Source organism: Primulina tabacum, chromosome 18 (assembly GCF_025594145.1).
Source record: "Primulina tabacum isolate GXHZ01 chromosome 18, ASM2559414v2, whole genome shotgun sequence".
In the NCBI taxonomy this organism is placed as follows: Eukaryota; Viridiplantae; Streptophyta; class Magnoliopsida; order Lamiales; family Gesneriaceae; genus Primulina; species Primulina tabacum.
This window is the reverse complement of record NC_134567.1, coordinates 3,648,804-3,674,499: the sequence shown is the minus strand read 5'-3', so window position 1 is coordinate 3,674,499 and position 25,696 is coordinate 3,648,804. Positions and strand designations below refer to the sequence as shown.

At 35.5% G+C, this 25,696-nt stretch overlaps 3 protein-coding genes and 1 long non-coding RNA gene across 4 annotated transcripts; 2 read left to right on the top strand and 2 right to left on the bottom strand.

The window, feature by feature from the left end:
• The first annotated feature begins 1,060 nt into the window (after window positions 1–1,060).
• On the top strand, window positions 1,061–3,743 carry LOC142533886 (putative pectinesterase/pectinesterase inhibitor 61). Its single transcript, XM_075640798.1, has 4 exons — window positions 1,061–1,544; window positions 1,746–2,267; window positions 2,522–2,658; window positions 2,915–3,743. The coding sequence occupies exons 1-4, from the start codon at window positions 1,120–1,122 to the stop codon at window positions 3,610–3,612; spliced, it is 1,782 nt and encodes a 593-aa protein (XP_075496913.1). The 5' UTR covers window positions 1,061–1,119; the 3' UTR covers window positions 3,613–3,743.
• A 112-nt stretch (window positions 3,744–3,855) lies between these two features.
• On the bottom strand, window positions 3,856–7,086 carry LOC142533643 (phosphatidylinositol 4-kinase gamma 4). The gene is made up of 3 exons (XM_075640476.1): window positions 6,958–7,086; window positions 5,005–6,380; window positions 3,856–4,571 (listed from the first exon to the last, which is right to left on the bottom strand). Exons 2-3 carry the CDS (start codon window positions 6,349–6,351, stop codon window positions 4,176–4,178), a joined length of 1,743 nt encoding a protein of 580 aa, XP_075496591.1. The 5' UTR covers window positions 6,352–6,380; window positions 6,958–7,086; the 3' UTR covers window positions 3,856–4,175.
• A 7,178-nt stretch (window positions 7,087–14,264) lies between these two features.
• LOC142532167 (uncharacterized) lies at window positions 14,265–20,940 on the bottom strand. The gene is given in 7 exon segments (XM_075638431.1): window positions 14,265–14,985; window positions 15,832–16,935; window positions 17,061–17,090; window positions 19,354–19,545; window positions 20,042–20,154; window positions 20,157–20,466; window positions 20,919–20,940. Coding segments are annotated over 6 exon segments (2,253 nt in total). The 5' UTR covers window positions 20,419–20,466; window positions 20,919–20,940; the 3' UTR covers window positions 14,265–14,433.
• On the top strand, window positions 20,872–21,271 carry LOC142532169 (uncharacterized). The gene is made up of 2 exons (XR_012816530.1): window positions 20,872–21,004; window positions 21,129–21,271. It is a non-coding gene; the product is annotated as an uncharacterized LOC142532169 (long non-coding RNA).
• Window positions 21,272–25,696: the final 4,425 nt, after the last annotated feature.

Sequence of the window (25,696 nt, the reverse complement as noted above, 5' to 3'; positions counted from 1 at the left end):
TAAATTTTTTATTCAAAATACTTCATTAGATTAGATTGAATTTTTCATAGGTGGTACGGTACATGCAACTCTTTTTTTTAGTCTCTTGTGAAATGGTCTCACTAATCTTTATCTGTGAGACGGATCAACCCTACCGATATTCACAATAAAAAGTAATACTCTTAGTATAAAAAGCAATACTTTTTCATGAATGACCCAAATAAGATATCCGTCTCACAAAATACGACCCGTGAGACCGTCTCACACGAGTTTTTTCCTTTTTTTATCATAATAATAATGAGCATATTTTGATTTTCTAAAGCAAGGGAATGATTTCAATTTTTTATTGTCAAAATAGGGAAGAAAACCTATATTGTTGTTCTTTTTACCTTTTCATTTGCCCTTTTATGGCTGAAAATACGCCTTTTTAAATTAAATTTGAACATTCATTTCTTATTTTCTACTAATTAATGTAGTTGCAAGAAATTAACATTTGGACTAAATCAATTAATAGAAATATAATAAATTAAATAGATTATGGAAGAGGAAATTTTTTTAAAAAAATTATCATGCAAATATTCAATATCGGTTAACTAAAAAGGTAAACAAAAAACCAAAGGAAAAAAAGGGGTTTGATGCATATGAAATATATTAAATAGTAAAAATCACATAAAAACTCGTGTGTGTCTATAATTATTTATACATAAATAGAGAAGAAAATTATTTCTTTAATAATATATTCAAAATTACATGGGATTTTACATTTTATTTTTCCAAAAATATACTTATTTTTTTCCAAATATTTTTCAATTATTTTGCATGCATATTAATTTAATTTTGCCCATCCCACCTTGACACACAAACGACAAATGAATTAACAATTGCAAATAAAAATATTCAAATCTTACACGTCATTTTAAAAAAAAACAACAATTTATAAACTTTTTAAAAATAGAAATTTAATTAAATTTCAAAAATAATTTATAAATTTAATTCAATATATAACTTACGTGTACGCATTTCACCTCACCTATATATACCCCCACACTGTGAAGCACACTCCGTACCTTCTTCCATAATCCATCAGCTATCCGAGCCTCAATCTCTCCCCTTTGTATACCCTGCCGCAGCTTCCGCAATATGGAATACGGTAAGCTCGGAAAACCCGAACCTCTTGGCTCCTCAAACAGAAGCTTACCCGCCGAACCCAGCGCCACACCTAAGAAATCCAAACTCAAGCTTCTTCTCATCCTCGCCTCCACACTCATGGTTGCGTCCGCCATCTCCGCCGCCCTGGTGGTGGTGACCCGCAGCAATCGAAATTCCAGCACCAGCGCCGCCGCGAGATTTAAAATCCGGCGGCCATCTCAGGCCATTTCACGAACATGCAGCATGACTCGATACCCAACTCTCTGCGTCGATTCGCTCGTCGATTTCCCCGACGCCATGGACGCTTCCGAAAAAGATCTCGTTCATATTTCCCTTAACGTAACTCTCCAGAGATTCGATCGCGCCATTTATTTGGCCTCCAACATTACCAATCTTCTCATGGATTCTCACGTCAGGTCTGCTAAAAAAATAATTACAAGTAACCAATACTTATTGAAAAAAATAAATTTTTATCCAATAAATTGATATGATTTTGATTTTGTTTATGTAATTAGTCAAATTTTAACCTGTAATTCAATAACATGAATTGTTTAATGTCTTTACTCGTTCAACGACGTAAATAATTACATCGGTTACTGATAATGCCACTGCTTCAGGTCGGCTTACGAGGATTGCCTTGAGCTCCTCGAAGATTCAGTGTCTCATCTCTCGCGTTCGCTATCATCCGCCACCCCGGGCGGCGGCGCCACCGGCTCAACACAAGATGTGTTAACCTGGCTCAGCGCATCCTTGACGAACCACGACACTTGCACAGAAGGATTCAACGAATTGAATGGCAACGTGAAGCACCTAATGTTTGACATGCTGAAGGATTTATCAGGACTCGTCAGCAATTGTCTCGCGATTTACTCCGCAGCAGGAGGCGAGGAGGCTTTCTACGGTATACCCATACAAAACCGGCGCCGGAAGCTATTGAGCTCCGTAAATGTGCACCAAAATTTTCCGCAGTGGTTAACTAGGAGAGATCGAAAGCTGCTGGATTCGCCCGCGGAGGGGATCAATGCCCATATGGTAGTTTCGAAAGACGGCAGCGGGACTTGTGAAACGATCGCGGAGGCTATCAAGAAGGCGCCGGAGAACAGCGGACGGAGATTTATTATCTACGTCAAAGCTGGGAGGTAAGTTTCACATATTATAGACTTAAAAGCTTCGGTATATATATATTATTTGTAGTAAAATAATTCTAATATGTATATATATAATAAATATATATGATTTTACACGTTTTATACTATTATAAAAAACAAATATAAAATATATACAATTTTGTCAACTGTATCTATTTTCACTTTTTGGAAATTATATATAAATTTGATATTATTCATTAACCATAAATTTGTGATTTTTAAAATTGTTTATTTGTACTGTTTAGGTACGAGGAGGATATATTGACGGTGGGGAGGAGAAAGAGGAACATAATGTTAATCGGAGATGGCAAGGGCAGGACGGTCATTTCAGGTGGAAGAAACATACAACAGGGCGTAACCACGTTCCGTTCTGCCACTTTCGGTATATATATTTCCAATTTCACCCTTTTCTTTTTATTCTTTCCTCTTTTACTTTCTTGCCCTTTTTCTATTTCCAACAACTGCGCAAGCTATATATTTTAATTTGACAAGCTAAAAATTTATAGATTAGATACCATAAAAAATATTCGTATATTATGGAACCAAAAACAAAGGAATTTACTAATTTTTTTGAAGAAGAAAATTTAAGTTTCTTTGGTATCTTAGGAAGGTTTATATATATATATTAACGCATACAGCTGCGAGTGGAGATGGTTTCATTGCAAGGGACATCACATTTGAGAACACAGCGGGTCCAAGCAAACATCAAGCAGTGGCCCTTCGAGTTGGTGCGGATCATGCCGTGATATTTAGGTGCAGCATCATCGGTTATCAAGACACTCTTTACGTGTATTCCCAGAGACAATTCTATCGTGACTGCGATATTCATGGCACGGTCGATTTCATATTCGGAAACGCGGCGGTTGTTTTCCAGAACTGTAACATACATGCTCGAAAGCCCTTACCGCTTCAGAAGATCACCATCACTGCCCAGAATCGTCAGGATCCTAACCAGAACACGGGTATGTCATTCCATGCATGTAGGCTCGTGGCAGAACCCGATCTCCAGACTGTCAAAAGCTCGTACCCGACGTACCTGGGAAGGCCGTGGAAGCTGTACTCTCGAGTCGTCTACATGTTATCCTACATGGGTGATCACGTTCACCCTAAAGGATGGTTAGAGTGGAGCTCCACATTTGCTCTAGACACGTTGCATTATGGTGAGTACATGAACTATGGCCCAGGTGGGGCTACGGGCCAACGAGTTAAATGGCCGGGGTTTCATGTGATCACTTCCTCAGCGGAAGCTAGTAAGTTCACGGTCGGGCAATTCATCTATGGTTCCGCGTGGTTGCCATCCACCGTTGTTTCTTTTGCGGAAGGGCTCTCGACTTAAAAATTTGCACCTGCCTTTGATTTGTGTGAAGAAAATGGCTCCCATGTCTTCTTGAACGGTATTCTTTTCATAATGTATAAATTATGCAGTATCTTGTTGTAAAATTGAATAAAATGAAATCAAATTTTCAACAGGGACTCTATACATACATACATACATACATACATACATACATACATACATACATACAGACACACACACACACACACACACACACATATATATATATATCAGCTACATGTATTAGCCACTCTACATTTTCCCAGCATTTATACATGGTGTACCAAGTTCACAACAGAGCCAAGAAACAAGTGGCATCACAAACTTACATGAAATCATACATCACACCAAAGCAGATTATTACGTTTGTACAATTTATCAAGTACATCAAACCAAAGCAGATTATTAAGTTTGTACAATTTATCAAACACAAATTTAATACAATTTACCACACAGATCAATATTCCATTCCTGAGCTCCGAACACAGTTGCACGTCCCTTTAAATTCGTAGTCCAACGAGCGCAACAGAGCACCATTTTTTTTCACATGTTCTTTACACTTGTCAAATTCCCTGTTGATCTGAGGTCAAAAGCCTGTCAAAATAACGGTCCATGATCATTGACACAGATTCGAGGAATGCTGATTCACTCATCCCAGGAAGCACAGACTCCTGAGCTTCTTGAACCATTCTCTCAATGACAGAACTTTTCTTTACAGTTTCTCTGCACATTATGCTTCCAATACTAAAGGGGGAGAGCCCTCTCTCTGCACCTTTCTTCAGAAGCATGGTGGAAACCCGAAAGACACGTGCACATTCATGAGGAAGGTCCCATCCATGAAACTTCAGGAGTTCAATGTCTTTTTCAGCATCTAACGAGTTTATGTAGGCAATTGTCATAGGAGAAAAGGGATTTCGAGCTTGAGGCCAATATAGCCATTCAAAAGTGCAATCTTCAAACTGCACAAAAGAAAACATGGTGTATACAAGGCACACAGATGAAGAAACATGTATGAGGCACAACGACTACATGAAGTTGTATAAGATTGCAATGAATATATCTATCTAATTTGAATCGGCCAGCCATGAAAAGACATTGCAGGAGAGCAACTAATGCACTATAAGCTCCCTTATTTTAATAATCAAGTACCATCACTAGTTAGGATTATTCTATTTTATCATAGCAAGGATCCAAGGCAGTTTCAGGAACTTAATTAGAAATAAAATCTAACATAGCAAGAACCCTGACTCAGAATTCTTTTCACAATGAGTTCCACTAATTTTTGTGTGCCAGATAAAGTAATCAGAGCTCAAGAAGGATATGCATGAATTTTGGATAATGAAAGATTGAAATCAAATATTCAATAAAGAAAGGAGGGAAAAAAATACATACACTTTGGGGCAAGCAGTAACCATGATCAATAGGGATGAGAACAATGTCACCATCAACACTTTTATGAACCAAAATGTTCCCAGCATGCCTGTCTGCGTTTGCTAACCTTATATCCAGTACACAAATCTTGTGCACCTCCTCTACAGGGAAAGAACGAGGACCCATGTCCTCACAACTACCACAGTTCTTTACGAACATCTGCAATGACCCAAACTTATCGCATGTTTGTGTACCTTTTGAATACTTGAATGCTGTATGCCGACATTTCACCATAACTGTTGGTGGAACTCCAGCAAAGCCTTTCTCATCACCACAGATGGTGCGCGGACCTCCTCTTGGATGATCCAAAATATATGCTGCAACTTCCCTTAGAGCCCCTTCACCCACTCGTGTGCCCTTCTTCATCCCTTCACCATTAGAAGACAAGGGTAGTCCCCGAGGATTATTAACAGCCATAGGCTCCTCATCTATTGGCTTGAAAACAGAAATATAGTTCTGATCTGATGAATCTTGCATGAAATAAGTACCTCCGGATCCCTCAGAAGATAGAATAGGTTGGTTACCCATCTCTAGCCCGTCAAAAGTGGAATCAAGTAGTTTTTTAATCACTGGCGACAAACCAATCTTAGGATTAATAGTCAGTGGTTCTAGGACAAGATCTTTTTTAAAAGAATTCACAGCTACATGTGGAAGGTTTAAAACCTCAAAATCATTAGCTACCTTTTCTTCCACATCTGATGCAACTATCGATACCTCAAACTCGCTTTCGAGAGGCACAGCCCTAAGTTTCGCTGATTTTTTGACTAGAAAATGAATTACAGCACCATTTCCCCTACACACATCATCTACCGTTCTCTGATCTTCAAGCTCCTCACTATCAAAGAACAATCCATGATCCTTAAGATCAAAAAAACCTTTCTCCCTCTCAGCAATTTTCTGTTTAACAAAGCCCACATTCCTTTTCCTTGGAATGTGGAATTCAAACTCCTTGCCGGAAATAGTCCGAACAGTGATGGCTTGAAGGTCAGAGAACCGTAGGACCAAATGTAATACATTCCCATCTGTCACACCGTAATCCCGAACCCGACAGTTGCTCCGTGCTAATTCTTTCCCATCAAAAACAAGTTTCTGCTTCTTTGCAAAGAACCCTCTGCATTTCTGAATTTTAAGTTTCACAGAAGCAATGGAATCCGATTCCAAAACTCGAATGGGAATCACGGAACCACCAACAGTTAGGTAAATTAAGATCGAGTCATTCAACCAGTGGCCACTCTGAGCCGACACACTTCTTAAAAAACAAGAATAATCTTCATGGACAGGACTGAGAGCAACACTGGCAATAGACATTGCAGCCTAAGAAGATCAAACCCTTTTACCTATAACACCAAATGTTAACGCTTTAGAATTTCAACATCCAATCAAAATATCACCAAAATATAAAATATCAAAAAAATCAATTAGCCTCAAAAAAATATCACCAACCAAGTTTTGAACGCCCAAAGGTGGAAAATAAAAAAGAAATGATAATGCCCCATAAACCAAAAACCTAAATTTGATTCGATACCGGGACACTATCAACTAAATAATCAAAATAAAAATGCTTCAAGAAAAATAGAAAAGATGAAAATTTGATCAATCATTAGAAACAATAGAGCAGAAATCGAATCTTATTCCCAAAATTAAATCTTTCAACGCAAAATCATTCATCGCGCTTAGAACAAAACACGATCCCCACTTCTCCACCCAAATCAGAGTCCAAGAAAATGTCATTACATAATCAAACAGTTCTTCACCAAGAAATCTCCATCAGGATATGATGCTCTCAAGAAAAAGAAAACATGAAATTCTTAACCAGTAAGAATAAGAAAAGCGAAAATGTTTCAGGCCAAGATTCAATCCCGATACATGAAATGGAATTCAAAATCGCAAAGAATGACACCAAAAATTCTTTACCTCTGTTTAATCTCTAATGATCAGCTCATAAATGTAAGAAAAATCGATTAAAATTCCCTTCAAATCTGCAGAGAATTTTTGAACTCATAAAGGCTCCTTCCTATGCAGAGCTGAAGGCGAAAGTGTAACGTCTTTGATCTTTATACATTTAAGGTTTATTAATAAATTAAAAAAAAAAGGGTTCCATCTGGACCCACAATTAATTATTAATTGATTATTATTTATTTATTTTACTTTTTCTAGAATTTGCAGCAAATTTTAGAAATACATGTAAATTTTATCTGGGTTGATATCTAAGTTATATATGTTATTTACAACAAAAAAATAATATTTTTTTTACCAATTAGATCATATCAAAAAAAATTTAGTGTGCAAAATAAATTTAAATTTTCATATTCCTCCTCATATATATTTATAAAATAAATTATAAAAAACAATATACATAGTTTTAAAATTTATGATTTTTTTTTGAAGGAAAATTTTTTTTTATGATATGTATCTAAAATTTTTACACAAAAAGTTATTTAATATACAAAAACTTATGAAATTGTGTTACATGTCGATTTAGGTATACAGATATTTTATCCGACTCAATGAAAAAATTGTTTTTATGCCAAAAATATTAACTTTCACTTCAAGTGTGAACTGAATCAGCTTGTTTTACGGAGTCATATCTACATGACTGTTTTACAAAAAACTTACTCATAATTTAAATATACTAGTGCACTGATACACGTGTTGCGTGTTTATATAATTTTTTTTATAATTCAATTAATTTATATTTAAAGGAAGATAAAAATATAATTATAAAAATAATGACAATTATAAAAAAAATAAATAGAAAAAATATAAAATTAAATCTGCAACTTGATGTTAAAAAAATAAAGACTATATCCACCGAACTACAATTGCTTGCTTTAAAATTAATTTTAGTTTAATTTTTACAACCTGTCTTTAAAGAAAAAAGAAATGAAAAAGTAATGATTGACCTTGAAAAAAAAGATAGAAAAGGAGTTTTTCAGTCTTGTATTTGGACAACTGAAAATGAAAATTTAATTTATAATTATCACATTCAATTACTCCATAGACAAAAGTAAGTAGCAATTGTTGAAAAATATATTTAAAATGTGTGTATTGAATATTTGAATGTTGAATATTTGAATGTTGAAAATAAGAGTTGTAAATATTGAAAATTAGTGTGTGATGATGTAGGTAATGATTATTTTATTTTTGGATTATTTGTAAAGATTTCCTATAAATAAATCTCTCATTTGTGAAGAAAATCATAATTGAGTAGAGAGAAAAATATTATAAAGTGTGTAGTTTGGTAAATTTTGAGAGTTTGAGATTTTTACTTTTTACCATAAATTTTTACTTTTTCACAATACGTTACCAGCACGAAGCTCTAAAAGTCTTCCATCCTTTTCCAAGCTCCAAACAGAAGAAAAAGGTAACAAAAGTAATAATATTTATTTTACTGTTATTTATTTATTGTGTATATATTTAATATATAATATAATGTTATTATTAATAATAAAAATAAATTTTTCAAAAACTTGTTATAAATCCTGGGAGGATGTTAAGACGACATCCCACACTCCCGGTAAGGGATACGACAAGTATAAAAGCCTATAAGATTTTTAAATAAAATATCTTATGACACATCATTATAATAATATGATATGATATACATAATTATTTAAATATGTCTAATATTATATACACCATATTATTACCATAAAATTATACAAATACATACCTTTATTTTTTTATACACCAACGGTCATAAACGGTAACAAAACGGCTAGTTTTTGCCCTATAAATATGATCTCATAAACACATTCAATCACTCCAACTTTCTCTTCTTCTCTAAAAATTATTCTTCACTAAATTTTCGAATAAAAAAGAAGATGGCTTTCTCAAGGTTATTTTTAATTATTTTGGTTATCATACTCACGAGTCTTTTATTTATCGGAGAATATCCTCCTCGTGTGTTTTCTTTATTTTTACAAATGCTTGTATTTGTTGTTTATCCATTACTTTGTATTGCAATATTCATTAACTAATAAAATGTATCGTAATTTTTTTTAGTACCACCATGTCAAATTTGACAAAGCTCGAATTTGTTGCGCTCGACTTCACGGGAAAAAATTATATGCCATGCACTCTCGATGTAGAAATGCATCTTGAGTCATTGGGTCTAAGTGAGACAATAAAAGAAAATGGTATATCGACATCACAAGAAAAGGCAAAAGCCATTATATTTTTGCGTCGACATCTCGACGAGGGATTGAAATGTGAATATTTAATTGAAAAAGATCCCATGGCTTTGTGGAAAGGATTGAAAGAAAGATTTGAACATATAAGGGAAGTTATACTTCCGACCGCCCGTGATGAATGAAATATGTTAAGATTCCAAGATTTTAAGAAAGTCAGCGATTATAATTCAACGATGTATCGAATAATCTCGCAGCTAAAATTTTGTGGACATGAGGTCACAGAATCGGAAATGCTTGAAAAAACATTTTCCACGTTTCATGCATCAAATATTACTCTACAAGCAACAATATAGAGTACGTGGATTTGCGAGATATTCTGAACTCATCGCCTGTCTTCTTGTGGCGGAAAAAAACAACGAGCTATTAATGAGAAATCATCAGTCCCGACCCACTGGATCAACAGCATTTCCAGAAGTAAATGCTGTAAGTAAAAATGAATTTAAACCTGGAAACCAAAATCAAATTCAAAGACAAGGTTTTGGTCGAGGTCGAGGTCGAGGTCGTGGACGTGGACGTGGACGTGGAATTGGCCGTGGTCGTGGTCGAGGTCCGTGGTTTTGAAAACAATAGAGATAGTTATTTTTATAATTCATCTCAAAAGAGCGTCCCAAACCATCCACAGAAAAGGCATCATGAGAATACAAGTGTTAATGAGAATCACTCAAAAAGATATGAAAGTTCTTGTTTCAGATGTGGTACTTCAGGACATTGGTCCAAAATTTGTCGAGCCCCTGAACACCTTTGTAAACTTTATAAAGAATCATTAAAGGGGAAAGAAAAGGAGACCAACTTCACTGAACGCAGTGACTATTTGAGTGATTCAACTCATTTTGATGCTGGTGATTTTATGAATGATTTCTCTGGAAATGATCAATACTGTTGGTGTGATAGAAATGAACAATATTGATGCTGCAGATTTTCTCAATGATTTCTCTGAAAATGAACAATATAGTGCTAGAATATAAATGTACAATAATTTATTTTTCATGTATCCATATAATGTTTTATTGTATAATTATGATATGTGTTATATTTAAATATATATTGCCAGTAATTTTATTTCATTGCATATTTTTTTGAAGTTCAAAAAATGGAAAATGCTATGAGCAAAGCTGAAGTTTGCATACCCGATAGTGGTACAATGCACACTATCCTCCGAGATAAAAGATATTTCTTGGAACTAAAACCAACAAAAACAACGGTGAATACAATATCAGGTCCTGTAGACTTGATTAAAGGATGTGGTAAAGCACAATTTTTGTTACCTAATGGTACAAAATTTTTGATCAATGATGCTTTATATTCACCACAATCGAAAAGAAATTTGTTGAGTTTTAATGATATATATTCCCATGGGTATGATACTCAAACAATGAATGAAGGGAATAAGAAATATAGTGTCTTATCACATATAAATCAGGAAAGAAATATGTGATTGAAAAACTACCAATGCTCCCTACTGGATTGCATTATACACATATAAGTCCGATTGAATCAAACATGGTAGTTGATAATTCTTCAATATTAACCAATTGGCATGATCGATTGAGACATCCTGGTTCAACAATGATGCGAAGAATTATAGACAATACACATGGTCATCCGCTGAAAGACCAGAAGATCTTTTAGAATAATAAGTTTCAATGTAAAGCATGTTCTCTTGGAAAACTTATTATAAGACCATCACCAGCCAAAATCCAAACTGAATCACCAATGTTTCTTGAACGTATTCAGGGTGATATTTGTGGACCAATCCATCCACCATGTGGACCATTCAGATACTTTATGGTATTGATTGATGCCTCCAGCAGATGGTCACATGTATGTTTATTGTCAACTCGAAATGTTGCATTTGCAAGATTACTTGCTCAAATAATAAAATTGAGGAATCAATTTCCCGATTATACAATCAAGAAAATTAGACTTGATAATGCTGGTGAATTTACTTCCCAAACTTTCAATGATTATTGTATGTCTATGGGAATCATTGTTGAGCATCATGTTGCTCATGTACATACACAGAATGGATTGGCTGAATCATTGATTAAACGTCTGCAAATGATCGCTAGACCAATGATTATGAAAACAAAGCTCCCTATTTTTATATGGGGACATGCAATTTTACACGCTGCTTCATTAATTCGCATCAGACCAAGTGCATATCATAAATACTCCCCATTGCGGCTTGCATTTGGTAAAGAACCAGACATTTCTCATCCGATAATTTTTGGATGTATGGTGTATGTGCCTATTGCACCACCGCAACGAAAGAAAATGGGACCTCGAAGAAAGGTTGGAATTTATATCGGTTATGATAGTCCATCAATCATTCGATATCTTGAACCTCAGACATGCGACGTGTTCACAGCACGTTTTGCTGATTGTCATTTTAATGAGGAAATCTTCCCAATATTAGGGGAAGAACAGAAACATACCGAAAAGAAAATTACATGGCATGTATCATCATTGTTACATCTGAATCCAAGAACAAAACAATGTGAAAAAGATGTACAACAAATTGTACACTTGCAAAGAATAGCCAATCAAATACCAGATGCATTTGCTGACACAAAAGGGGTAACTAAATCATATATACATGCTGCAAATGCCCCTGCTCGAATTGAAATTCCAAAGAAACAAATTGAAGATACTAATGATGTCATTAAACGCCTGAAGCGTGAAAGGCCAGTCGGTTCCAAGGATAAAAATCCTCGAAAAAGAAAATTTATAGAGAAACACGATGATCACAAAATAAAGAATGATGTTCTGAAGAACACATGATGATCACAAAATAGAGAATGGTGTTCCTGAAGAAACACATGATGAAAATATTCTGTCAGAACCACAAACTGACGAGAATCATGAAATATCTATCAATTACATTAATACTGGAAAAATATGGAACTGAAAAGATATAGAAGAAATTGATTATATATTTTCTTATAATGTGGCAATCGACATCATAAATGATAATGAAGATCATGAACCAAAATCTTTTGGTAAATGTAAAAATCGGCATGATTGGATAAAATGGAAAGAAGCCATCCAGGTTGAATTGGATTCGCTAAATAAACGTAATGTTTTTGGACCTATAGTCCTTACACCTGAAGGTGTAAAACCTGTTGGATACAGATGGGTTTTTATTCGAAAGCGAAATGAGAAAAATGAAATAGTGAGATATAAAGCTCGACTTGTTGCACAAGGTTTTTCTCAAAGGCCTGGATTTGATTATGAAGAAACGTATTCTCCCGTGATGGATGCAATTACGTTTCGGTATTTGATTAGCTTGGCGGTATCTGAAAATTTAGAAATGCGTCTTATTGATGTTGTTACAGCTTACTTATATGGATCACTTGATAGTAATATATATATGAAAATCCCTGAAGGATTTAAGATGCCTGAAGCACAAAGTTCAAAACCCAGAGAATGTTATTCTGTGAAATTACAAAGATCATTATATGGGTTAAAGCAATCTGGTCGAATGTGGTATAATCGACTAAGTGATCACTTGATGAAAAAGGGATATGTAAATAATTCAATATGCCCTTGTGTTTTCATTAAGAAAACAACATCCGGATGCGTAATTATTGCTGTATATGTTGATGATTTAAACATCATTGGAACGAATAAGGAAATTCAAGAAGTTGTGTCATACTTGAAGGAAGAATTTGAAATGAAGGATCTTGGAAAAACCAAGTATTGTCTGGGTTTACAAATTGAACAAAAAGAATGTGGAATGTTTGTTCACCAGACAAATTATACAGAAAAGATCCTTAAACGTTTTAATATGGATAAATCAAATCCTTTAAGTACTCCAATGGTTGTTAGATCATTAAACATAGAAAAGGATCCATTCCGACCATGTGAAGAAGATGAAGATATTCTTGGTCCAGAAGTACCATATCTAAGTGCTATCGGTGCCCTTATGTATCTTACAAATTGTACAAGGCCTGATATATCTTTTGCCGTAAATTTGTTGGCAAGATTTAGCACATATCCAACAAAGAGACACTGGAACGGAATTAAACATATATTCCGTTATCTACGAGGAACGACAGACTTGGGACTTTTGTATTCAAAAGATACTAATCCAACTATAATTGGTTATGCCGATGCTGGATACTTATCTGATCCACACAAGACACGTTCCCAAACTAGATATGTTTTTACTCGTGGAGGCACTGCAATTTCTTGGCGTTCACAGAAACAAACGCTCGTAACAACTTCATCAAATCATGCCGAGATTATTGCACTACATGAAGCAAGTCGTGAATGTGTGTGGTTAAAATCAATGACCCAACATATCCAAATCTCATGCGGATTATCATTCGACGAGAAGCCTGTAATACTATATGAAGATAATGCTGCATGTGTTGCTCAAATGAAAGAAGGATACATAAAAAGCGACAGAACTAAACATATTCCTCCTAAGTTCTTCGCATTCACCAAGGAGCTTGAGAAGAATAAATGTATTGATGTTCGTCACATTCAATCAAGTGAAAATTAATCAGATCTCTTCACAAAGGCGCTTCCTACGTCAATATTCAGAAATCATATATATAGTATTGGGATGCGCAATCTACGAAATTTGTGAAGAATTGTTCGTGTCAACATGAGGGGGAGTTTACGTGACTGCACTCTTTTTTCCTTGCTATGGTTTTTATCCCAATGGGTTTTTCCTAGTAAGGTTTTTAACGAGACAGTATAAAAACACGTAATGAAGACAATCATTATGATCATCATCACAAGGGGGAGTGTTGAAAAATATATTTAAAATGTGTGTATTGAATATTTGAATGTTGAAAATAAGAGTTGTAAATATTGAAAATTAGTGTGTGATGATGTAGGTAATGTTGTATTTTATTTTTGGATTATTTGTAAAGATTTCCTATAAATAAATCTCTCATTTGTGAAGAAAATCATAATTGAGTAGAGAAAAAAATATTATAAAGTGTGTAGTTTGATAAATTTTGAGAGTTTGAGATTTTTACTTTTTACCATAAATTTTTACTTTTTCACAACAGCAAGTAATAATTTAGAACATATTTTATAGAAATGAAAGGCATTCTTTGTTCAGTGGCTTGAATTGAAATGAAAGCGGTAACGACTGAAAATTTAAGTGGTACAAGCATCCAAAAACGAATCTTCCTGAACAAGAAGAGCTTCATATTCACATCACTCAACAAACTGTAGCCGTCTACAAGCTTCTCTCGATAAAATCCCATATCCTCTCCTCCATATATATGCGATCCCTAAGCCTACGAGGCATGTGTCGTTCATCGGGAAAAATCAACAATTCGTAAGACTTACCAGCCGCCACAAGCTCGTTCACCAGCCTAGCCGTGTGCCTAAAATGCACATTCTCGTCAATCATCCCATGAACTAGCAACAGCTTCCCTTTCATGTTTCCAATGTGATGCATCACCGAGCTATTCAGATATCCTGATTCATTTTCATGAGGTAAACCCATATATTTTTCGGTGTAGAAAGTATCATACCCATCCCAAGATGTGACCGGTGCACCAGAAATTGCGCATTTGAAAACTTCAGGATATCTTGCTAGTGTGATGGCCGAGAGATATCCACCATAACTCCATCCACACAACCCAATGTGACCAAGTCTGGCTAATCCCTGCTTGATGAGCCATTCAGCTCCAGTTCGCTGATCCTCTGCATCAATCTGGCCACAGTGGTCCTTGATTGCGCCTTCAAATTTGAGTCCACGTCTAGCAGTTCCTCTATTATCCATCTGGAAAATGTAGCAACAACAATCAGAAACGTCTTTATTTCTTTTGGAGAGAGTCGAATTATTAAACATAGTTAAACTTTGAAAACCATTGGTACCGTCAGAAACCACTATTACCATAAGCTCAAGCTCATGGAAGGTGGCACACAACAATTGTTTTTAAATTCCATCGCATGTAAGTCAAAAGGCTAAGAAATATATGCTTGAATTTAATATCTAACACGAACATGCATATTGATCGTATATTAGGTAATCAAGATCACCCGAAACCAAACTAATTTACATAAGGGGTCTTATGCACCAGGACTTTGAACATGTCACCCTTGGCTCAACGCAATACTGCATTGAAGACCACTTTTCCCAGCTTTTGAATGAAATGGTTTCTAACAGTAGTTTTATATCTTAACAGGTATCTATAAAGTTCAATGAAGGACCGCAAATTGTACAATACAATACTACATTAAGACATTATTTGGTGCAAAGGATAAGGTTGAACATCCTTGATTTATCCAATATTTGACTCAAGTTTTACAATAACTAAAGTTAAAAAATAATTACGTGATCTTTGTCTTGCAATTTACTAGCAAGTCATTCATCATCTCATCTTACAAGCCAACCGGTGTCTTCATATTATTGTACCAAAGAGTGCAAATGACATGCATTGAGCATAGGTGGTTTCAAATAATAATTAATATTTTAACATGTATATTTAGGGTTCATTAAGGGCCACAATTGCACAATAAGAAGGTAGATTAAAGGTAGTGAAGATGTGTCTTATACTTGTACTAGTGAGAGCAAATGACATGAATCGAGAGTTTAAAATGAAAAATTAGGTCACCTAACAAATACCTTCCAGACTAATATTCCTTTACTTCTCAGATATTGGGATCTCATGTCAACTGTATTTATCCAAGAATCAGAGACTAGTTGTACACTAGGACCACCATAAACCTGAATCATTGTTTTATACGGTGGTGGTCCAAATTTTGCTTCGTCTGGTTTGTATAACGCTCCATACAAAGTAGTTCCGTCCTTTGCCTCTGCCTGAATTACCTCTGGAGGCTCGAGTTGGAGTTTTCTAAATCTGGGAATGTCGGCTGGATGTTCATAAAGAGACAAAATCAAGCTCCCATTGTGTAACGAGTGTATGGAAACCTTGGGAGGCAAACTCAAGGAATCATGGATATCTACAAACCTCTGCAATTGATGATCAAGCACAACGACATGCCTTCCCTTTCCATGGGTCAGTCTCAATGGAGTTTGTACAGAATGGCTCCCATTCAGGAACAAGTTAGTGCCATAAAGATGATATTCCAGAGGACCGTCTAAAGTTCCAGTGAAATAAACTATGCCAGAAGCCTCGTTTACACCAGCAACTTGCTCAACCATCCAATGACCATGGGTAATGGGTCCCAAGCACGCCCCATCCAAATCATGCAAATATAGATGGCGGAATCCAGTTTTCTCGCTGGCCCAAATAAACCCCCCGGATGGTTTGCCCGGTAATTTGTCTAGTGGGGTGAAGCAATCGTGCAGATTGATCCACGTTTCATGTTCTTCTTCAAAGATGACTTTCCTCTCACCAGTTTTAATGTCGAACTTGATAATCTTTAATTTAGAATGTTTTCTATTCAAAACCTGAGCAGTAAGAATATTCCCATGCATCCAATTCACTCGTGCCAAATACTCATTATCTTCCTGGCCCCCTCCTCCGCAGACAAGATCCATCCAACTAACTGGTCCTCCAGCAGCAGGAACAACGCCCAAACGAACTTTTACATTTGAACTGCCAGCAAAAGGGTAAGCATGGTCTTCCTGTGCATCTGAACCCACAAAATTTTTTCCTTGGTGCATGATCCTAAACAGAGGTATGTTTGATGAATCAACCTCAGTGAATGCAATGAGTTTGCTGTCTAGTGACCACCAGTAACCATTCTTCCTCTCCATTTCTTCCTACAGCCAGAAAACATGAGCCTTGTTGAGTATGCAACTAAAAATTGGGCTCCTTCTGAATGTGTAGGGGAAAAAAGGCATTTATTTCGAGAAGAATGTAAATGCTGACTCAACAAGGATCTCACCTGGGCTATATACTCAGCAAGTCCGTGTGTCTGGGAAAAAAACAAGGCAGTCCATCACTAAACAATAGAACAAATTCAACATTTTCATTGCACCAAAACACATTGTAGAAACTAAACATGAGATAGGCATCAACCTAGTTGAAAAGCAATAGCTGACCTGCCGAAGGACGACCAAAAAGTAGTGTGTATATGTTGCTGTAAAGTTTAAAAAATATGAGTTGCAATATTACGATCAATGGTAACTTTTCATCTAATGGAAAGCGGTTGGATCATCCATTGATATTAGAGATAAAGACAAGTGTTTGATTTCCATGATTGTAAGTTGGTGCATTTCTTGAGGGATTGTTAGGAACAAACACCTGTCTTTGCTAGAAGAGCAACAAAATACCCAATGTTGCAAATGGCGGGAGACGGTGGCGGGGCGGTTAGTGATCGCCGGCCGAGGCGGTTGAATTTTTAAAATGATTTTTAATAGATAATCATATATAATCATGCAATATAATCACAAACAGTCATATTTTTTATGTAAGATGTGTAATTAAATAATGTTTAAACATAATGAAATTTCATACAATATAATATCACTTAGATAATGTGCAAATAAATATATAAATACAAACTAACAAGATAATTAATAAAAATTCATCATCATATTAATGTTATTATGCTTACAAAGAATATAATTACTTTTACTACAAACCTAAGTTTTAATTTTTAAATTTCAAAGTTTCAATCCATCATTAGAACAAGTACTAGACTAAACATAACTAATCTTCCTTATCATCTACATATGTATGATCTACTACATTCATAATTCTCTCATCATCGGACTCAAAATCAACATCTTCTTCATTCTCCTCCTTCGAAGTATCTAAATCTTCGTCAAGTTTTCTAATGGGGATGTTCCTTGCACTCCAACTTGGTTGTAGCACTCCATCCGCTCCCGAGGCCTCCATTATCATTCTCCCGTGGCGGCGAGCGGCGGCGACAGATAGTTTGTGTGGTGGGCTTAGTGGTTGATAGTGAGAAGGAGTGAGAACCAAAAAATAAAGTAGGGTGTGATTTAAATAACTAGGGTTTTGATTTTTAAAATTAGTTAACTTTGACTAAGTTTTAAAATTTATCGACTACAACTTAAAAATGTTCACTGTCACACCTGGCCCGCGTGCTCGTCGTCTCGACCGCCTGCCCACAGCCATATAGCTTGGACCGTCTAAAACAGTCATCTCATGCATAGGCGGTGCAGTCGAAAAAAAAGTAAATTTTGGTCTGACAACCATCAAATGAAAATTTGACCCAGCCTCAAATGTCAGCTATATAGCACGGACACCTTAAAAAAATTCTGAAGTATCAGGCACAGATATGACACGGATACGGATACGACACGCGGATACGAAAAATCCGTGTCGTTGACTTTTTAGGGTTAACCAGTCGGATACGTTTTGTATACGGCGAGGACACGCCACAGATGCGTTTTCATATACGTTTCGTCAAAAAAAATTCTTTTCCTTTTTAAATAACTGCTCTGAAATTGTGTATTGTATATATTTACATAAATGTATATATATATATATATACACACATTTATATTTCTACAATTTTATACTAAATATATATATATATATATATAATATTTATATATTTTTTAATAATTGTCGTATCCCAACCGTATCGTGTCTTATATTTTCAAAATTTTTTGTATTGCCGATCCGTATCGTTTATCTTTTACCCATATCCATGCAACATAGAACGCCACTGTGACCATTCTTCGTGACTATGGAGGATTAGGTTGCAGCTGTATCCAATACAAACAACTGGTTGTTTACTGATACATTTTCTAAGAAAAGTTAAGGGAAAAAGTATATTTCCCTTGACAAGTCCAATTCAAACTGCATGAGATAGTGTCATGCATTTACCTATCTCCCTACCGATTTTCTCAGTCATTCTGCACTTTTATTTCAGCATTGATTCCTTCCCAAATTCATTTTATGTTATTCATTTTGAACATCCCCAACTTCAAAATTAGTACTCATTCAGATGTAAAAAGTAAGACAACACAAAATTTTAATACTCATTTATCGGCTGTGCATTCTTTCTCAGAATTCAAAAAATGAAATCTACTTTACCTTATTAAAGGCAAACTGAAAGAAGTTAAGATATCTGCAAGCATTTTTACGGAAGCAATCAGGTGCACTTCAACAACAAAAATCCAAATGGGGAAAAAACCATGGCGAGGACATTAATTAAAGAGGAAAACAGAAACCAATTTAATTAAAATGGATCCAAGGCTTACTATAGTATTTTCATGAGCACCCAAAGTCAATTGTTTTGACACGTTGTACAGAAGGTTCAACACATGAAGCTCATTGTCCCTCACATAAGCAAGCATGGTGCCATCAGGGGAGATATGTGGGTCTATAATTGGCGAGGAAGAGGTGTTAGGAAGCTTAATCTCTGGTTGAACAGCAAAGTCCTGTATATAGATCTGCCAATATGTTATAGAGATGGATTACTATATGCGACTATGGCAACCTACAGAAAGCTTGATTTTCGTCTCATGATAATTAAACAGACAGTTTAGGACAAGAATAGAGTACATGGAGTGAACTTGCATTCAGTGTTTGTGTATCCAATAGCCATATACCCTTTATCACACATTAATTGTTATATAACATGCATAATTGATTGTTCATTGTCCCACCCAAAATCAGAGACGAAAGTTTTAATTAATACAAGACCACAAAACAAGTCAAGTTTTAAGAAAAGCGCCAAGCTGTGACCAATTTTCCTAGTCACATTTATATTTTTCAGTTCCAATAATACAATGCTTTATAACTTGAGAAAACTAACTTTTTCACAACTTCACACAGCATGTTAAAAAGGTGTGGGGCTCACATTTCACTAAATAAACTTCAAGGTCACCATTCTATTATAACAGAATTCCAGAAACAGAAAACAAATTGAGAAGTTAGGAAACACACCCCAGCTGGTAGAGGTACCATAAGTCTTTTTCTCTTCGAGCTCGTCTTAACCCATTCATATCGTGTAACACCCAAGCCACGCTCTCTTAGTCGCTCCCTTCTCAATTTCTCCTCGGAGACAAATTATTTTCATCAAGTCCGCCATCTTGTGGGCTAAAAAACAAGTCATGCTTCCCAGTCTTGGGATCAAATACAAACACTTTTCTATTTAATGTCTGATCAGGGCTGAACAAGTACGCTATTAAACTATCATCAGGGCTAAAACTGATCGAAATTGGTGCACCGTAACCTGGTAATGGGTACTGAACTATTTCTTCAATGGGGAATACATTGAAATCATCCAGAGAGTTCGAGGCAGTTGTGTCGGTGGCAGGCATATCTTGAGGAGACGTTCTTGAACGTTTCAAATTCCTCCTTTTTGCACTCTTATTGCGTGATTGCATCACAGAAAAAATAATCCAAAATTGAATATGCAATGCATCAATGCAAGCATGCGGAATAATGATCTGCTAAATACTAGTACATCAGAAACTTGTAAAAGAAAATAGTACTTCCCAAACAAAGAAAACCTTACAAACTTTAACCCCTGAAATCTGAATACCTTTCTTTAAGTATATACCCCAATTAAACCAAATTAATAAACATTCGAAACCCAAAGAAGAGTGAAAGTAATAAACAACACAAACGAAAATTTAAACTTCATTTTTGAACGTGGGAAACTACTAAAATTATTATATAAATAAAAAAGTTTATTTAAACTAAATTAATCTCGAATAAGAATTTCGACTAAATTATAAAGCTGCTTTGTCGAACTGCTTTTTTCTTTCCCCCTCCCTTCCCCACTTTGGCAACTGGAACAACGAAGGACAGAGTCTACCTTTTTACCATCAGAATCAAACCCAGTTGCTTATCACAAATAGCAATATCAACGCGTTCAAACATTATCGGCGGGATAAAAAAAAAGTCCGCGAAAATTTAAAAATTAGCGCAATCCATGACAGTGATTACTGATAATAATCGTAATTATGCAACAAAAACCCTCGGAATTGGATTAATCAAAACAAGAGGAATAAAAAACTTCAGTCAGACCTGTTTGGGATGATCCACAATGAAAAAGACCGGACTCTGGATTCGAGATTCGAATTCGATTCCCTTTAACAACGAGTCCAATCAAGTATTAAGAGGCTATAATCAGATTCAACAGAAAACAAAATCCTGAATTTGAAAGAACTAGAAAATGGCAATGATGAACTCGATTAGTGGTAGGAAACGAATATATTTGGGGAAGAGGCGCGTGACGACACTCGCCGTCGAAACGCGCGTCAGAAGTCAAGTCAGAGTGTAATGATTTTCTATATGCTTCCTTCATTTTTATATCTACTAGTTCTATTTAAAAAGCTACTAGTTCTATTTAAAAAGAATTTATACATTATTAATAATTAAATTCCCTAATGATTTTCTGCTTCATTTTCAATAATTTAATTTCAATAACAAATTTGTAGAGTTCTAGGAATCAATTCCTTGTATATCATGGGACACAGGGATGTTCAAGATTTCTAGATTCTGATTCCGATTCCTGGCTCCGATTCTCATTCCCGAACTAGTATTAAATTGAATCAGATACTTGGTTAAGTATTATGATTCGATTTCGAGTCCATTATTTTTTTTACTGTTTTATCATTTATTTCATGTAATGTTTTAAAAAAAGGAAGTATTCTTAATAATAACTATTTCAAAATGAGAATACTATTTCAAAATTACAAAAAAATAAATATATATTTATTAGAGTTTCAACTTAGAATAACATGATAATTACATCTCAATTTTCATCCTAATTAATAAAAAAATTTTAGAATATTTTTTGAAGGAAAATATATTTTCTCTAATAAACACGATTTCGTAACTTAAAATAATTTCCCTAAATATTATCTCTTCCATGATTAATTTGATTTGGTTAATATTTATTGTAATTTTGTCTTTCTAGAAAATATGGTATTTAATGAGATAATTATGTATCAAGATTTGAGAAGAGTTTTGTTTTCATTAAATTCTTATAGGAGAAAGAAAATCTATAAATAAGAGAAACAAGACTTTGTTATGGCTTCTTCCAATCAATCATACATACATACACGAAGTGGAGATTTTCAGATCCAAATAATTCTCGAAGTCATTGCTGTTTAAGAGTGGTGATCACGTGTTGTCTTGAATGTTGGAAACATCTGCAGACAACATCCGTAAAGAAGTTGGCTGAAGATTGTTTTCGTGGATTCTCTTTTGGCATCACGTTTTTTGCTTTCTTGCTAAAGTTTTATTCTAATTATTTGTTTTAGAAAGATGTTTATTTTCTCAACTTGTTGAGGGAATTGATTTTTGTCATAATCACTAGTGATAGGTTTTTGTAAACAGTTTAGTGATTCATTTTTATCATAAGACACCGCACAAGTATTTATACTTGTGCTAATTTAATCTTGTCAAATACTTGTGCTAATTTAATCTTGTCCATATATTTATTTAAAGTCAATTTGTGTTACAAAATATAATATTCGGATGCATGTTGTCTTAAATGTTGTAACATTTGACACAACACCTAATTCTGATAAAACACAAATTTACGATTTTACACTACTGTTGATATATTTATTCACATCTGTCGAACATAAGTTCTTACAAATGGTATCAGAGCCTACTCTTGATATACTAAGTGCTGATTCTGGTTTTTGTTTTTGTTTGACAGGAAAAACTATTCAAATGGATCTATCACTCGCAAACACCGCACTTCGGCCACCAATCTTAGATGGAACCAACTACGGTCTATGGAAGGTCAAAATCCGGTTTCATATAAAATCCATAGATGAAAGAGCATGGCAAAGAGTTCTAAGCAGTTGGACTCCACCAAGGAGAATAGACGAAGATGGTGATAGTCTGATAAAATCAGGAGAGTGACTGGACTACTGATGAAGTGCAGATTTCAAAATACAACTCAAAGGCACTGAATGCCATTTTCTCTACAGTTGATACGAAAATGTTCGGGCTTATTACTAATTGTGTCTCGGCCGAGGATGCATGGGACATTCTACAAAGACACTGTGAAGGTTCTGAGAGTGTGCGACGAACAAGACTGAGGATGGTCACTTCCAAGTTCGAGATGATGAGGATGGAAGAATCTGAGAACATACTGGAATATGATCGTCGCCTACGAGAAATTGCTAATGAGGCGTTCAGTCTTGGAGACCCCATCTCTAATGAACGGTTAGTTAGTAAGGTTCTCTGTTCTTTGTCCGAAAGATTCAACATAAAAATCTGTGCGATAGATGAAGCTAAGGACACAATGCAAATGGCTTTGGAAGACCTTATCAGTTCACTTCAGACTTTTGAGATAAACATAGACATGAAGAAGAAAGATAAAGGGAAAACAATTGCATTCCAAGCTTCAAATGACACCTACAATGACCTCCTTTAAATATCCCAAGAAGTCAATGAATCAGACCTTTGTGAGGACTCTATCTCTTTTATCACAAAGAAATTCGGGGATTACTTGAATGAATCAGAGATAAGAAGAAGGATGCACAACCCTCAAAATTTCCAAGTTTTCCTGCACCTGAAAGACCACAAAGGTTTCTTGCCAAGCAACAATCTCAACCAAGGAATGAAGGCAGAAAACAATTTAACTCAAGGAAGTATGATTCAGTGCAGTGTAGAGAGTGCAAGGTGTTTGGATACTATGCAAATGAATGTGCCAACAGATTGCGAAATAACAAAGGCTACAATGCATCTCTAAGCGATGAAGAATCTGATGAGGAGGAGAAATCCAAGGATGAAGACAATCACACCTCCTTGACTGCATTATTGACAGAAAATCGCATGCTGCAGGTGAATCCTTTAGGTGTTGCCCTAGGTGTTGCCACACCTGGCCGCAACATCTGCAAAAAATCAGTGTGTTTGAAATCCACAATTTCTGGAAATTCGAGTGGAGATGATGAATCAGAAGCTGATGATGATGAGATGACTCTTGAGAGTGTTCAAAAGCTTTATGAAGAATTGTTTGAGGATTAGACCAAAAGAAATAAGCTTAACTCCACTCTTGTAAAGGAAAACACTGATCTAAGAGCCGTGGTTGCCAAAATTGAAGTAATTCTGAGCAAAAAAGACTTAGAATTGGGAAAGACCAAAAAAAAAACTTCAAAAGGCAACTGAAACCTTGTCCAAGTTTAATTCGAGCACATCAAAGCTCGAATCCATACTTTCTATGGGAAGAGATGACAAGAAGGGTCTAGGGTTCAAAGACAGTGTGCATGAAACTGGTGAATCTTCAAAATCCACTGTCTTTGTGAAAGGAAAAACTAAAACATTCACACCGCCACAACCTACACCTTCAAACTAAAGCTTTCCATCGAAAAGACAACCCACTGCACCTGTTTCTAAGAAGAGAAAACGAAGGTATGTATGTCATTACTGCTTTAAGTCTGGATATATCAGGCCATATTGTTTTAAACTCAGGGATGATCGCATGAACCAAAAGTCAAGCCGAATGTTGCCTCAGATGTTGCACAACACTTTCTGCAACATCTCCAAGAATCGACCTACAGTAAGGCAGGTGTGGATACCAAAGGTAAAAATTCACTGCAATATTGTTTATACTTCATTAAAAACTAACACTGCAGGTTACTGGTACTTTGATAGTGGAAGCTCACGCCATATGACAGGGTCAAGAGAATATCTCATCGATTATGTTGAAACAAAATGTGGCAGAGTAACTTATGGAGGGGGAGCTAAAGGAAAAATTGTTGGAAAGAGAACTTTGAACGTCGAAGGACTACCAAAGCTCCACAATGTGCTCCATGTTGAAGGACTAAACTCAAATTTGATAAGCATAAGTCAATTATGCGATGATAATTTGCATGTCAAGTTTAATAAGCATGCGTGTGAAGTCTTTGATGAATCTAACATATGCATCATGATAGGTTCAAGGTCCTCGGACAATTGCTACCAAATTGGTGAAAAACTGTCGTGCAAACGGGCACAAATCACTGAACTTGACCTTTGGCATCAAAAACTCGGCCATGTTAATTTCAAAACCTTGAAAAATCTGAGTAAATACGAGGCAGTGCGAGGTATGCTCAATCTTTCATCTGGAATACTCTATGTGTGAGGTGAGTGTCAAAAAGGAAAACAGACTCGCGTGTCACACCCGGTGTTGGCAACATCTGGGACAACACGCTTTCTAGAGTTACTTCACATGGATCTTATGGGTCCTATGGAAGTCGAAAGAATTGGAGATCTCAAGAAGAAAACTGCTGAGGATGACGTTGATGATCTTCTGGAAAACCATACCATACTGGAAAATGCAGGTGTTGTCCCAGATGTTGCAACACCTAGCACAAAATGTGACACTGAAGTCACTGAATTTGGGGATGAAGCAAATAGTGTTGATGACACAACAGATGATGGACATAATATACCGACTAAGATTAAGAAAAATCATTCATCATCTCAAATAATTGGAAGTGTGCAAGGTGAAGTCCAAACTCGAAAGAAAGAGAAAGTCGATTACCGAAAAATGGCTGGACTTATATGCATGAGCTCGGCTTACTCACAGGTTAGATTTTCCATGCTTTGTATCTCAATGTGAACCTAAAAATGTTGACGAAGCCTTAA

Bases quoted from the DNA above. Each gene is read 5' to 3' on its own strand.
- LOC142533886 (XM_075640798.1), top strand. From the start codon at position 1,120: ATGGAATACGGTAAGCTCGGAAAACCCGAACCTCTTGGCTCCTCAAAC. The intron at 1,545-1,745 runs GTCTGCTAAAAA...CCACTGCTTCAG, and splicing joins CTCATGGATTCTCACGTCAG to GTCGGCTTACGAGGATTGCC. The intron at 2,659-2,914 runs GTATATATATTT...TAACGCATACAG, and splicing joins GTTCCGTTCTGCCACTTTCG to CTGCGAGTGGAGATGGTTTC.
- LOC142533643 (XM_075640476.1), bottom strand. From the start codon at position 6,351: ATGTCTATTGCCAGTGTTGCTCTCAGTCCTGTCCATGAAGATTATTCT. The intron at 4,572-5,004 runs GTATGTATTTTT...TCTTTTGTGCAG, and splicing joins GTTACTGCTTGCCCCAAAGT to TTTGAAGATTGCACTTTTGA.